We start from the raw sequence: 16,208 nt of genomic DNA, 5'->3' as shown, positions 1-16,208 counted from the left end.
TGCGTTAGAAGGAGGGTGGCATAGGGTTCTTTGAAAGATTTACTCACTTTGTAGAGTCCGTGGCTGCAGCCGCAGTACGTGCTTTCCATAGTGTAGCTCCTCAACACACCCATTTCCTTCCATACCACCACTCGGGCCGTCGACTCACGGGACTTCTCCACCAGGAAGCTGCAGCTGTTCATGACAAATGCAGGGGCCACTTTATCCAGGATTTTAGGAAGACTCTATGAGAAAGTATCAGCAGTGATAAGAAAATAAATTGAACAGATGTGCATGTGTTATATCATACACACATATAAAGACAGACTTGTGGTTTTCAATGCGTATATCATCAAATCTATCTGTAGACACCGAGGTAGCTCCAACCAGTGCATTATGTCCATCCCATGTGAAATCCTCAGATTTGTTTCATTCCAAAGACTAAAATACAAAATATTCAGTACACTTGATATATCTAATTCAGAATCATCTTCACACCCAATAGTTTCGGACAGATTAAGTCACTTACAGAATTTTGTTTTCAAGCTGCTTTGACATTAACCTACATCTTCATGTTGTCATAGTTCAGTATCTGATATAGCTTCTCTCCCTTCTCCAGCTATACTGTATCTCCTCCCACCATGCATCCACAATTTGACAAGGGATTCAGCTACGGGAGGAGCTTTGTCTGAACCTAGCACAGAGCACAAAAAAGGGATATGCATTCTCAAGGAAGGTTGCATATAATTATATGAAAATAAAGCTTAACATTTAACTGACTTCCATTGTGAACAAATCAAAATATTCTCACCTAAGTTCAAATGATATATTTTATACACTTCTTTTAGAGAATCACAACTAAAATTAATCATGAAACCCCAGTAAAAATTACATCTTACCTCTATGTGATTTTCTTACTCTAGAAATCATACTTCCCAACCACAAAGTCTATAAACACTCCTAATGCACTGCAGTATCAGATAATTCCATCAGTGTAGAGGCAACACTTACTTAGTCATTACGCAGGGTTAAATGTGTTACTTTTATACTCTAAAAAAAATATACATACTAGATACATCAACACTAGGTGTGCTTTATGTAGAAACTAGACCTTTAGGTACACACACACGTGTACGTCATAATTTTAGTGATAGCATACTAGCTACAACATATGCCAAAAGACCATTTGATCATCTAGAGAAGAGCAAGGAAAATGAGAACATTCATTATTTCTTTGACAACAGCTTTCTTAAATATCTGAACTGAATGGAATCATATAGAATGAGTTCCTGCTTATGGCTAATGGCTTTTACCTTTGAATTTCATTCAGTTCGGGTGCTGAAAACCAACCAGCTAATTTCACTTTCCAATAACAATTGGTTTCACTGACTGATTCTGAGCAATTGTAGTTCTGTTGAGCATTACTTCATAGCACTGTATGGGAATAGTTGGTTTCACTGAAAGTTAGAGTAATGTCTTTTCCTAAAACACATTTGGTGTGAATGATAAAGTTTGGTCTATACTATTTTGCAATTTATCCTGCAAACAGCTTAGCTGTTGTACACATCTCCATAACAAAAAAGTAAATTTACTTTTTCAGTATATTCTGGCTACAGCTGCCAATGCACTTTACCAGTTTTATAAGATACAGATCTAGAGATCTATAAAGCCCATTTTTCAGATGAGAAAAAAAAACTGAGGTGAAGAAAACTGGAACAAAACAAGAGATTCTGTTTTGAATCCGAGCCCACCACGAGCCTCACTCTTAAGTCAAGATCTCCAGTGTGCTACTAAAGAGCCACAGCACTCCCTTTCCTACAGGCAATATTGAACAGAAGAATCTTTAAAATTGACTACTTGCTGTAGAGTAAGCATCCAACACTTCTGGATTGCCTTCAAAGTTCTACTTGCTGCACAGGGATCACAAAATGGTATGCTCCCATGCATTTCCAGATTTTCCTAGGTTTGAGTTGAACAGCAATTTAAAAAAAATGCAGCAGAGTTGCATCGCCCAGATCCAGCTAAACTGTATGTGAAGGTTCAGATAGTTTTCATTCTGCCCTTATCTGAACCAAAACACAGATTTTTTTTTTTTTTTGTAAATATATACTATTAAATACAGTAATCAGATCCCTAATTTAGTTTAGCTTTTTAAAACAATTGAAATTACATGCATAATCAATCTTTTACATTTAATTAAATTAAAACACTGGCAGGTAACAGTAGTGTCTCTGTATGTCAGACTCATTTAGGAGCATTAGCAAATCTGAATTTAATATTCTTTTCATTTTCCCAGCGTTCACTAGATTTCACACTAATGGTTCTTTCTTCTCTACTTATTCTTGTCATCAATTATCTCTCAATAGCGTATTTTGAAAGGGTGGAAACACACCCTTTTAAAGGCTGCTTTAATGATAATGCAGCAGGGTGACTGTTCTCTTTCTTATGCACAGCTGGAATCAGCATGTACGACAGCAAAGAAAGCTACTCCCCTCACACAGGACCCTGTCCATAAACCTCCAGCCTCATTAGGAAAGAACGGAATTATACTTCTTTACTAATGTTCCTGCAGACATTCCTGTCAAAGGGACCTGGAATGGCTATAGAAAGGACAAATCTTCAAGCTGGGCTTTGCGATGCCAATGCTGTGTAAGTCACCCAAGGCCACCAAATACTGTCAGGTAATGTAGACTCTTACTCCTATGTATTGCCAAAGGCTACAGCTGAGTCTACGACCTATGACGCAAAGGCTGTTCCAAAACCCAACATTTTCTTGAGGTATTTGATCCTTGCTCCTGGGGAGAAAAATCAGTCACGGAGGCCAGATCCATCCCCAACAACACACAGGAGGCAGGAGAGAAACCTGCGCAAACAATTAAAGAAAGCAGCTCTGAGACAGTAGTGATTATCTGCTGCAGACTGCAATTGCAGCTGTGTTCTCATACATCCCCAGTTTCCCCAGCCTAAGAAGGAAGAGAGTAACCCATAGGCAGGAACTACAACACGCACTCATCTCTCATTTTGTGCAAAAGAGGATTTGAACCACAAAATCTTTCTTATAGCCCACTGCAGAGTATTCTTGGAGCCTTTCTTCATTGCAGATTCAAGACAGGCTCCAGATGCTGAAAGCAGCATTTGAATTCTCTTTGTGTAAGAGCAAACCATCCTCAGCCTTTTCAAGTCCTCTGAATTCAAACACAGAAAAAAATGTCCTGACACCCTCCCTGTACCCTCCCTGCTTTCTTTGTGAAATATTGTTTGCCACAGGGAGCACTCATGACAAATGCTGGAGGACTTTCTTCCAGTAAAGTTTCAGTATGCTGTGTACAATGCCGTAAGACGAACACAGAAGATGTGGCATCCTTATGGGAGGATAATTAGTATTTGTGCTGAAGTAGTAAAAATTATATAGAAACAAACTGAAAAAGACCCTTCAACCTTTTCCAGGTTGGAGTGAACCAAGCTATATCTCTATAATCAGTTTAAGGCTACAATTAATGTTTTGTGAAATTAACATTTTTGAAGACTATAATCAGAGCTTAAGACTCTGGGGTTTTTTTTCCCAGGAATTTGTCATTTAAAAGGAAAATATCATCTAAATAGACACACAAAAAAAAAGAGATGGGCAGGAAATCCAGAAAACAATTTTATGAAGGAGACATTCATATGAAGTAGTAATAAACCAGATTTTAGTATTTGCTCTAATTCCAGAAAAATGTCCCTAGCTACGATACCAAGCATTTGCCGTAGAGATACGGAGATAACTCCATAACTAACCATGTTAGATCTGTTTGATATCCATTGAATTCTCTGATGTTTTCAGTGGGACCAAGAGCATTTTGTGATGAAGCAATTCAGCTGAGGAGGACAATGGCACATTGTCATTTTCTCAGTTGCCATTACATAATTCCTATTTATTTTCTTATTATAGTGGACTGAGGGGATAAAAGTGTATGTATGTTTAGAAATTACGAAACACACAAAAATATGGCTGTCCTATTAGTCTGTAGCCAAAAATTATCACACAGCATCTTACTAAAATGAAATAAATAGGGACCCATCTACTGACAATATTCTTGCTGGTATCTGGTGCATGAATATATTATGTATGATCTGAAACCCTCTGGACCGTTACTCCTCTGGAGTAAGGGAAGCTTGCACTTATTTCTAAAATTTGTGAACTGGCCTTATCTTAACTAGCTGCTAGGTGCACACACATGCCAGTAACTGCAGAAAGGAACAAAGTGGACCTACCCTGTAGCCAACATCTTCTGTGATAACTGCTGTGTCAACCACGCAGCCTGCTTGCCACAAGGTCTCCTTGATGCTGCAGCCATAAAGAAACACGTTCTTTTTCTGGGAGTGTCCATGGTAGTCACAGAATACCTGCGGAGGGACAGGGAGAGGAGGAGGAAAAATCTTGACCATTGAAGAGGTTTCCTAGTTATTTAGAATAAGCACTATAAGATATATAGTGGAGGGTTAATGTTTTTTTCCAGGTCTCTTCAGAGGAACTTGGACTGTGCCATGCCTATAACCTGTGTCAAACTTTGTTAGTTTGTTGTATCTTGCTTTATCTATTCAATCTGACATGATCTCAAGGATCCAGAGTCAAGACTGTTGCATTTCTGATTACAGTAGGAATAAACATGACACCTGTGCAAGAATCCATGGCAACTTGGGAACTTAAGGGTTCATGGTAACTTATAATACAACAACAGAGCAATTCATCAGGCTCTTTCCTCACGCTATTCAAAATCTGTGCTTTCCCAAGCAATTAATCATCATTTTGACTTCTTTAAGTTTAAAATCTGTGCTACATAATTTTCAGGAAAATATAATTGTGCACTGTATTGCACAATGCTGTCAGATCTTTGCATGAATTCCTGGAAGCAAAGCACAGAACATGACCTATCTTCATGGCAAGTAATCTCTTTCCACACTGTCTAATCTATCTGTCTGTCTAATCCATCTCTCTTATGTCAGCTGTCATATAAACTAGGCACAAGGCACATTCTCAGTTTTAGAGGAAGTTTTGATTGCCTTTATAGGCAGATATCGACTCCTATAGAAATGAAAATCACGATTTAATGACCCAAGAGGTAAATATTGACCCAAGTCTTAAAGAAGAATCAATCTCAGTGCCCTCTGAGATATGAAGTCAATATACACACTGCTGTTACATATATTCTCCATGTCTTTATCAGGAATATTCAAACATCTGCCAATGAAAAGACAAGAATTTCTAAAGAGAATAAATTAGTTCATTTTAAACCAATATTCACCACTAAGTAGAACAGAGCTTTAAGATTTAATTGAAGCAGTTTTCCAGGGTGTATGCTGGAGACAAAAGAATGGGTGTAAGAAGGTAGGGAAGAATTATGGATCAATATAAAGAGAGATGGGGGATAAATATCGGGTAAAAAAAAATACCTGTATTTTTACATAAACACATATACAAGAGAGGAGAAACAGATGGAGTAGACTAGTTTCTTCCACCAACTTTTAGGGAAAGATTGTATGTCTGTTTACCAGCTATACCATAACTAAGTTTTGCTACAGCAAGTTAGGGAGCTTCATGATCTAGGAATTAAGCATGTATATTCTTTCAGCAACTCTGACAAACAGTATGATGACATACTGGAGACGCTGAGGCACACATGCCTGTGAACAACTGCTCCTGCTATATCTATGCCCTTGCCACCCAGAAAAGGCAGAAAAGGGAGAACAAACAGGGCGGTTTGAGACCAGCATCGTTCCAAAGGAAAAGAGCCAGCACTGCACAGATCCCAGAGATTCAGGCCCCACTCAGGCTGTGTACATATTTTTCAGGGCTTATGCAATCCCTGCACTTGCAATAACTCTTTCTGACCCTGTAATTACCCTGTAATATCTCCTTCCAAAGAGCTGCATTTATTGGTTTTCTTAATGACAGACATTTTTCCAGCTAGCCTTTCATCTAAGCCATCAGCGATGCGCAGTCATAGTCTACGTTAACCACAGGTACCACCTAGAATTTATTCCTATGAATATCAAAGAGGATTTTATAGCTTTTGTCTCATTTCAAGGCAGAGAACCCAGCTCAATTGGGTATCAATTACCTGCCAATTTAAAGAATTACCAACACACAAAAGACAATTTATTATCTGCCTAAAATATTATTTTATGTATCAGAAACCACACAGGAATGATCAGATAGTCAGATAGGTGGGCAGCCTGATCAGTAGCAGGTCTATAATTCTGCACCTCAAGAAACCTGCAGATGAGTCCTTGGCAAAGGGTCTGGAATAAGACTTCTGTATTGGTAAAAAAAATTATCAAAGCCAGGTTCTGTAATACAGCTGCTCTTTCACGCCATGGGATCTTTCACTGATTGTTGCCAGCTTCCACAGTAGAATTGTCAGTGCTACTGGAAATATTTTCATTCTATTTGCAAGTTGCATAGAGCTACATTTTAGTTAATTTTGCTGGATATTGCAGTCACTTCCAGTGTTTACAATGACTTGTTCTTTATAATACATTCTTCTGTCTCATTTTCAACACTACATGGTACCTTATGTTCCACCATTCAGCCGAGGCTAAGCTATATTTTGTAGTTTGAGCACCCAATACAGAATTCTTCCTGGGTTATATCCGGACAAACACTAAGCAAACTTAAGATCTACCAGTCCTTTTTTTTTTTCCAGCCTGCCCTTCCATACAGCTAGGACACCAATACACACAAACCAGTCAAACTCTCAGGGCTTGCCCCCACGGGGATATGACTCAAGACACACATGCAAATTTTTAACTATTTAAAGTTACTTGCCAGCACTGATCATCCTAAAAGTAAGGACTGCTTTCTAACTCAAAACTAACCTTCCTCATGAGTCATAGAACCAGCTACATTTTAAAATAAAGGAAAAGTAAAATAGAAAATGGAAAGCAAGAAAATCTGTTGGAAAGCAGAACATTTTGAAATGTGTGTGTGTGTGTGTGCGTGTAAAGTCTCATTTTTTTTTCTCTTCATAGCATTGTGACAGGACTTTGAATCTCAGAGTTTTGAGGTAGAAACATCTAGAGGTTTTTCCTCATAATGAGCTACATCCTTGCAGGCAGATGCTTGTGTGTGTGTGTTCCAAACTTGATATAATGCCTTTGAATGGCAGCAAAGTCTGCTCAGTGCCTCCAGGTCTCTAGGAAGTTCTTTCTGTCCCAAAGGGCATCCTCGTCTTCACTGCAGCTCTGACTCTCTGTACAAGCTGCATGTTCCCTGTTGTGTCCTGCAACTGCATTGTCAACTACAACTTCTAAACCACAGCAGTTTCTCACCACAAATACTCAAGGAGAGAGCAGCTTCCCTCTCCCCATCAGACCTGGCTGATCCCGGACAAAAGCTCTTCAACACTCCCACTTCGCTGCTCTCAGCTGAAAGAGGATCCCATGTAGAAGAGGTTACAATGCCACAGTGCATCCAGTCCCTCGTCTTACTAGGGTTCTCAGTGCCAATAAGGTGGGGTTTTTTTGTTTTTTTGTTTTTTTGTTTGTTTAAAAAAAAAAAAAAGCACTTAATAGGCTGTTGTCTATAGAAGTTACCAATTAAAATGGCTTTGGTTTGAAAGGCTGTTAACTTTAAAGTTCCTTTCTTTTCTCCTTCAAGCAGCTTTTCTTTGCTTTGAAGAAACTGCTTGCACATCCCCAGGGTAAATGAAACTAAATCACTTGACAGAAATCATTTGGCTATCAGCGAACTTGGCTCCATGGGATCTTGGAGGTAAGGGGGGGAAAAAAAAAAAAATAAAAGAAGCACGCTCTCAGCTCTCTTCTGGAGGAGGAAAAAGGCATTTCTGAGCATGTATAAACTAAAATCAATGTACTCTTAAAAGGCAAAGGAAAAACCAGTTTACCAAGCCTGACATACAGCCTGTGAGTGAGGGACATGATGGGATCAATAGGCTCCCTTCACTCAGCACTGATGAAAACTTGCACTGAGTGCATGTTCAACTTGACGCACCTGGATATGACAAGGATGGTTGTGTATTAAAAAAGGCCGGGTAGCAAATAGCAGAGTAAACTGAGACTGATCCTACATCGCTCTGAACCAAAGGAAAAGGTTGATGAGTAAATTCACAACTGTGAGTTGAATTTCCACTATAATCCTCAGGCTGCAGAACTGAACTTCAAGGCTGTTGTCTTAGCAAAAAAAAAAAAAAACAAAAAACACATTCCCACAATAATTCACTTAAAGAAGCTCATAGACATTTTCACCTTGTCTAGTACTTTTCTTTTCTCATCTAACCCAGAGAAAATTTGGCATCTTTGGACATTCCTTGCCCAACTGTAGCTATCAGCAGCCAACCTGCCAATCCCTGATTTACATCTATTCTTTAACATTTGAACCTCCCTGTGTTTTTTCTCCTGAGGCCTCAGAACTGCCTTTTCATTCTACAAGGCAACAAGACAAGGCAGATGAGATGAATCCTAGCCCCATTTCAGTTGCAACTTTAAGATGAGATCCATTTCCCATGAATTTCTGGTACTGCCCAAATCCAGCCGTTTTCTTCCCATCACCAAAGCAGCATGAAAGTTCAGACATTTTGAAGGCTGGTTCCCATGTTTTTGTGATTGCATGGATTGTTCCAATATGGGCTTTTGCACAGCCCATTCAGATTAAATCTTTGTGGAATTTCTCCTATTATTGCCATGAAGACAGCAATAACCTACTCATACTATTTAGCTTAGTTGGAGTACTTTGAGGATATTAAAGGGCTCTAAGGAATTCATGTTCTCATTTATATTCCAGGTGTGTGAAGATTCTGAAATTTAGAGTTGTTAGTTAGAAGATTCAGTGAGTAATAAACATACAAGATTTTCAAAACACCTCTATAAGATGAAAGTGTAACAGCACATAGTGCTTTCCAAACCACTCTAGCTCTAAAAAAAGACTATTCACACAACTACAGTAAATAATCCATATACTGTAACTCACAAGAGACCCTAGAAAAGACTCACCAGAGGAGCCCGGCCGATGCTGCGCAGGTAATAGAGAAGACCTTTGGCATGGTAAATAGTTGGATGGAGCTGGGAACTGGGTGTCAACCACTGTCTGTTCAGGTCATCCCCACTCAATGAACAACGGTGGCTGAAATTAAAAAAAAACAAAAAGCAAACAATCCATCACAAAGTAGCAAAATAACAGCTGATTCCAAAAAGTTTCTGATTCTGGCACCCTCTGGTATGAGGACAGTGCATGTCAATTAGAACATGGATACAAAGGTTTTGAACATTTGGCTAGAATGAACCAATGGTGTCTTATATTTCAAAGGTGCTTCTAGTATATTAATTTTATCATTTCTTTTCCTTCCAAGGTTCACATAGCTGCAGTCCTGAAAATAAATATGTGCAAATCAAAAGACTACTTACAAGCAAAAAGTTTTCTGAAATGTTCCAAATTCTGTGCTATGAAATTCACTGAGCTTACATAGAGCACAGGCTTCTCAAAACCTCCATAACAAACAAGTACATTCAACTCCTACTCATTCTAATTGAAGACAGGCACTTGAATCTCTTCGACCAGTCTGAAATATGAATGCACTTAAATGAGATGAGCTGTATATCTCATTTAAGCTTCTCCACTCACAAGAAATGCAGCTATCTAAAGCGCATCAAGAAGATCTTGATGCATGCTACATCATTATGTAGAACAATTGCCTAGCTTCACTGCAAAGGCTGAATAAAAAGCTAAATAAGGATCCCAGATTTGCACTGAGAAAACGTTTCCCTTAGTTGACTTGAACATGTTCTGTACTGACTGAGCGATCAGTGGAAGATTGTGCAGGATACTTGACTGTATGGAGCAGTACATGACTGTACAATTTTGCAAAATTCAACTGATCTCCCTTGCTAGTGACCATACAGAGTTCATAGGCTCCTGACACTCCTCAAAGGATTTCCTATAACACGGTTCACAATTTTCAAATCACAGTGTACTGACAAAACTCAGGAATCAACTCTCCAGCATATGAGATATTGTGGTAGGTTCTCACCACCTCCGCAATATCCAGTTCAGCACTAGAATTCTGGTGGCACTGTAAGCTACAGCTGGCTTGTGCTAAAAAATAAAATAAAAGGAAAAAAAAATCCCAAGTGTTGAATTAATTTCCAGCTACAGAGTTTCATCCAGCTTTGCAGTTCAAGCCTCTTAGAACAAAATAAGGTACAAATATATTCATGAGGATGTGGTCTGTTGTGGTATTGGCAGAGCCTTACACTGCTACAGTGTGTTGCATGTAGCATCTTTGTCACTACCAACGCCTTGCAAATGATGCTGGAAAAGAAAGGGTTGGAGAGCAAGAATGCTTAAAAAAAAAGTATAAACAATGGATAACCAGTTAAGAACAGAAGATAAAGAAATAATAAGAGTCACTAAGAATATTTCATCCATTTTTAATGTAGAAAAACAAGGTCTCTGATGCCATCTTGGGGTTTCTGGCAACATCACAAGATTCATTCCAAGTTTACTCTAGTTTCTCTGTTATCTGAATTATCTTCTTTCCTCACAGTCCATAGTTCCCACATTACTCATTCGGTGAATCAGAAAACATTAGCAATAGCTAACATGTGGGAAGTCAACAAATGCTGCTGTGATGTTTCTGCCAAAAATTCTACACGGAAACACTACTTCTGTTAAGTTTCTTAAAGACTCTTCAGGAAACGTTACCTTTAGGCTCGCCTTTCCTGATCTTCAGGACAAAAACTGCTCAACTGAGATTAGCAGCTGTATTTCTGCCAAGAACTTGTGTGCTTACATGGTTTCCTTTCAATAGGTACAACTCCACATAAAAAGTCATTGGGTTGCATTCAGAAATTCACCTTTCCCCAATGTGACTAATAAAAAAGTAAGACCTAAACACTTTCTTGACACAAGTGTGTGATGTCTTCCTATACTAATTATATCAGGGAGCACAACTAATTAAAAATAACAACAGAATATCCATTTTGAGGGAAAGAATGATAGCTGGACTTTTATACTTCAATTTAACAAGAAAAAAAAAGTCTCATTATTTCAGACCTACAGAAATACTTTTCAAACATTGTCAATGCTTATAAAAAACCCTCCACTATCTCACCTTTCTTGTCAGTACTGACAATAGTTTATGACTCCTTAAATCATCCACACATATCCCTCTGCTAAAAAGCCTTGTTAGATGCTGGAAGAGCTCAATATAAAAAGCCAAACATGCAAGGAAGTAGGAATGTGACAGTTCCTACTGTTAGAAAACTACTCCTAAAAGGATTCAGGAAATATAGAGAATAATATCAAACCAATTCCAAGCCCAATTTTTATTTCACTATTTCTTAGACTAAACTAAATCTTCTGTAAAAAAAAATTTCATTATTCCTTCAGAACATATAGAGAAATCTCATGAACTGTTAGAAAAGCACGTAAGGAGAACTCCTAATCAACTCTGTTAGCACACATTAAAGTCAAGTAGACCGTCTGACAAGGCACCAGCGTTTCTTACTGCAGGATCTTGTTCCACTGTGGCCCACAGACTGCAATGCATTGCTCATAGATGAGCAATTTCCACACAACATGCCAACATCTCTGCGGCTTACAGAAACCTCACTCCCCAGACAGGTTTCACTCTGTCCATAGTACAATCTACCAACTCTGTTGCTGTGATATAAATTGTGATTTTTCTTAGAGGTGACCCTATGACAAGCCAATCCCTCTCACGCAGTTCACAGATGCTGTTGATTGCCTAGTATTAGTTTAGTAAGTGCAATCCAACTCTAAAACAATAATTTTAAAGCACTTATTTACTGCAGGGAAGGAAGGTAACACCTCTGCATATAGGCAAGAGCTGGGAGATAAAGTTCAGCTTTGTCCCTTCAACGATTAACATCTCTGCTCCTTTAAATTACCTTCAAATATTAGCCCTTAGCCTGGCAGCAAGTATCCACAGCTCTTAAGGAGATGCAGAACTTTAATTTAATTATGAGAGGTTCTCATCCTGCTCCCTCCTCCCATCATATTGTTAAAGTCCGTTTACTTTTGCAGATACCAGCTCCCTGCCAGCTCTGTTCCCCCTTGTTCCTTCCTTTCTCCTCTCGTTCCTAATAGCGATGACATTGGCAGATAATGGTTTTGCCTGCTATGCTCCGCAACCAAGGGTGAAGGTAAAATATTAAGCTGATCTCAAGTGCTGATAGCAAATAAAGGGATTGTAAAGCTGAGACTGGCTTTGAATGTTTGGCAGGATTTAATGAAATTCACTACTCAAATCAAAGGCATTTCTTAGAACACAGTTCCAAGCTATTTTATTTGCTTTAAACATCTTCTGTGTCTTTTTGCCTTTGCAGCATTAGCAAGACTACCTGCCACCTCAGATGGGACTAGGAGCAGCTCAAAGGAAATAATGAAAACATTTGGCAAAAATAATTCCAAAAAAGTAAAGAAAACCCCACCTCTGTGTCTCTATACAGATTACCTGTTATTCTGCTATTTGTCATATATCTTCAACCCAGATATATTCAAAACAAACTGCATTTCTCTTGTTCACAAGCCTGATGCTTTTGTTATAGCCTGCCTTCTCTTCTCCCTTTATACCACCAGGACATTCTTTGATTCTTTAGTTGTCCATCCAGCCTATGGCCAGCTATCAGCAGCTGCTGCAGCAGTGCACAGCTATCAGGTGGAACACAGGAAAGGAGATGAAACAAACAGATGTGACCTTCTCCAAGCAGACCCTAGTAGTATTTCTGTAGGTATCTGTAGAATGACTCAAGAGAAGCTATGGAGCTGGTGGAAGAAGAGATCCCCTGATTCTTACTAAGTAAACTTTTTTAACTGGATGTGGCCAGATAAAAACTGTCACAATGATACAGGGGCAAGGTGTTCAGCTCTCACTATTGCCCAAGGAAAGAGATACTTGCGCAGTCTGGCCTTCAGATTTATTCCAATAGCACCACATAGTCCAGAAAGACAAATAAAACCAAAGTATTCAAGCCATCCAAGTCCCTGGAGAAATGATAGCTGACGTGACTGGTTCCAAGCAGAGCAAATTCATCCTTAGGTGGGTTCGTTGGTGAGTGCTAGTTTGAAATATCGTCATTATATGCCACCAAGAATATTCCTATTGCTATGCAATCCTCAGTTCTGAAGTATAAATGCAGGTAGTCATGTAGGATAACTACTCTATGAAAACTGTATCCCTTCATCTGCAGCTGATACGCCACAGACAGAAAGATCAGGTTGAGGTTCCCCTTCTGAACCTGCAGGAGGTAATGGAGCTTCTAACTGAAGCATTAGACTCTTGCTCTAAAGGCAGAGACACCTCACAGGGAGTTAATGAGAGGTTAAGTAGCTAAAGTACAGACTTGTTTGGTTTAAAATAGAATTTATTTTAAATCTGTTTGCACTTGCTTGTAAGACCTTCCTTTTAATCTTGTACCTCAAAGCCTGATGATAAGTTTTACTAAAGATGTGTTTTCTTTGTTGTCTTACTCTTAAGCCAGTTTGGCTTTGAGGGCAAAGTAACCTCAGACACTGCACTAAACTGCACTACGTTCTGCACGAGGCACGTGAATGGATGGAGAGATGCTACTTGGTCCTAACCTAAGGCCTAATAAGGTCACCAGAACCTTTTAGTTGATTGCAATAAGCCTGGATCAGTGCCCTGCATAGGCACAAAAATGGAAGGGGTGGGGGAAGAGAGAGAGAAAAAAGTAGACAGGAAAAACACAAGAAAAGGGAACAGGAAATGCAGAGTAAAGGGACTGAGGGATAAATATAATGCACAAGATATTAGACAAGGAAAAAAACAAGAAATGGAGAGAGAGAGAGAGAGAAAAGTCACTTTTGAAAGAAAATATGTTTCTGTGCTTGGAAGATAAAATGATTCAAAGTCTCCTGTCCTTTACAGATAAATGGAAAGACAGGGCCCATCATATTGAGTGAATGATGTCACGACTGATAATAACAGCACCTGGGGCACATGGAACTGAAATCTGAAGGGATGCATTGTGTTTGATACGTAGAGAGCAGCATCACCATTCACCGTGCATCTTAAAAGCAGACAGCAGTACTAGCATAGGGTAAGAATATCTGTATAAAAGGAGGCAGGTGGAAGTAAACATCAGGACACCGTCAAGCAGCACAGGGCAGCCTGAACCAGACACAGCATGCTGGACTTTATAAATAACTACTACCTAGGATGGAAGCGGGAATATTTGCATTAAGATGTTTTGGTCTTGCCATTCAGAAAGCTCAGAGCTACTGGAAAAGATAAAAAAAACAAACAAACAAACAAACAAAAAAAACCAACACGCAAACCAAAAACGGGAGGAGGAAATCCTTCATTTCTCTTGATTTTAAATGGTTTCAGAGAGCAAGACTTAGTGATGTGAGGAAGCAGCAGCACCAGCAAAGCCCACTCTCATAACTTAAAGGAAGTTGTCACAAATATAAATTTTATTTTCTGGCTTTTGCTCTGGCTTTGTTCAAGCCCATGTGCTGAAACCATAATGGCTGGATCAAAGACAGTGGATGAGAGTGCAAGGTGTTTTTCCTACTGTGCTCTAGATTGCACCATTAATTTCGTGGTGAAATATCTTTCCCACTTTGAAAGTGGGCCACTTGAAGCTCCCTCTGGGACATCTCACTTTTGCATCTTGGCAATCCCCAGAGTTTCCCTGCAGTGAGGTGATCTCCTCACTCGGTTACTCCAAGGAGTGAAAAAGGTGATGCTCTTCCTTCATTCAGGGTGTGAAGTTAGTAGATTTTTCCCTTGTTTACCGTGAAACACAGGTGAATAGCTGCAAGACGTATACACAACATTGATGAATGAAAGTACTTATCAGCATTACTGCACTACTGATCATGCATTCTTTCCTTCTGAATGCAAGCAGCATGAATGCTGAACTCCCTGTATAGAACCAAGTTCAAGAGTAGTTTGCCTTCCCAACACAATCAAAACAGCTGGGAGTTCAGTGGCCACAATCCCTATTTCCACATATTTTTTTTTTCATATATGTATCTCATTCCTAAATTATATTCACACTCCTCTCTCTACTTATGTATGACCTACTGCAATGCTAATTGCCCTCAAGCCTCATTTGCCCCACGTCTTACTATCACATCTGCTCTCATCATGAGTGAAGGCCACAGTTATTATCAGGTAGCACCAAGGCAAGCATGCACTGTTCAATTAGATGGTGAAAATCAAGGCCAGAAAGTCAACTTCTCCTAAGAGATCCCCATAAAGTACTAAGCAATAGTGATTTTTCAATTGCACTGTGAACTCTTACTGCCTAGTTTATTTTATCTCTAAGCCTTTAAGAGGATTTTTTTTTTTTTTTTTTTACTTTCTTCTCTCTTTTTTTATTGCACCTTACACACACGCAATGCCAAACTTATTTCCTGAATGGCACTGCAGCTATCTGAATGCCAACCAACTTAAGGATGCCATGGAAAGTATCTGTCTCATTTTGGACCGTGGCTGCTGTACGGCTCTTCCCTCCTGGCACTGACTAATGAATCCATGAAGCATAATTCTCCCTCTCGGGCAAATGCTATCCTAAAGTATCACTCTGCCAGCTTCTTCTTGCTTCCCTACATCTAAGTGCCGATACTAATTAGCATAATGAGCCTTCAGTGTTTCACTTGCTACATCTGACTGATTTTGTCACAATGGACAATCCTTGCTTCCCAAGATAAATGATGCAGTCTGTGCTCTTCCCGTTCAATGTATGTAACTGTGTCTCTATCCTTGCTTAGCTCCCTCTGTTATAAGGGATGCTTTTCTCTCTGTGGACACATTTCACTATGTGACATTTGGTAACAAACCAGCTGGAGATGCAGAATGAGAGCTGCTTCACCCTAGCTAATGCTGCCAATGTCATAATCAAATAAGACAAGAAGTTCACATGGTCTACTGAAAAGGTGAGTTAACAGCATTGTCACAGATAAGCTAAAGTCCCTCCCAGTTCCACATCAAAGGATGCCCATCAGATTTCTATTTCTTCTAGTTGTAACAACAATAACTATTAAATACCAGATAATTCATTCACCTGCAGTTGCCCACACTTTGCACTCTCATTTATGAGAAAAATGCAAGTAATAATGCTTTGTACATTTTATGAAGGAGCAAACAAGGATTCAGGGAGTAAACAAAACCTGAGTTTTCAATTTCTTGATATTGCCCATGAGACAGGGCCATCTCAAGAGACTCTTCTCAGGATCTTTA

The 16,208-nt window shown here is 39.2% G+C and overlaps 1 protein-coding gene across 1 annotated transcript in view; it reads right to left on the bottom strand.

Annotated features, from left to right (window-relative positions):
- Window positions 1-16,208, bottom strand: part of AGBL1 (AGBL carboxypeptidase 1) — a gene marked incomplete at its 5' end in the record, with an annotated part of 274,352 nt that overhangs the window by 127,652 nt on the left and 130,492 nt on the right. The window contains 3 exons of the mRNA XM_086757539.1: window positions 48-224; window positions 4,234-4,365; window positions 8,971-9,100. Of these exons, the coding sequence (XP_086613665.1) occupies window positions 48-224; window positions 4,234-4,365; window positions 8,971-9,100 (439 nt within the window). The remainder of the gene's footprint in view (window positions 1-47; window positions 225-4,233; window positions 4,366-8,970; window positions 9,101-16,208) is intronic.

The sequence above is a fragment of the Chlamydotis macqueenii genome, chromosome 12, assembly GCF_036417535.1.
Source record: "Chlamydotis macqueenii isolate bChlMac1 chromosome 12, bChlMac1.mat, whole genome shotgun sequence".
Classification (NCBI taxonomy): domain Eukaryota; kingdom Metazoa; phylum Chordata; class Aves; order Otidiformes; family Otididae; genus Chlamydotis; species Chlamydotis macqueenii.
Note: the sequence above shows the minus strand (reverse complement) of the source record. Positions and strands in the feature narration are given on the sequence as shown.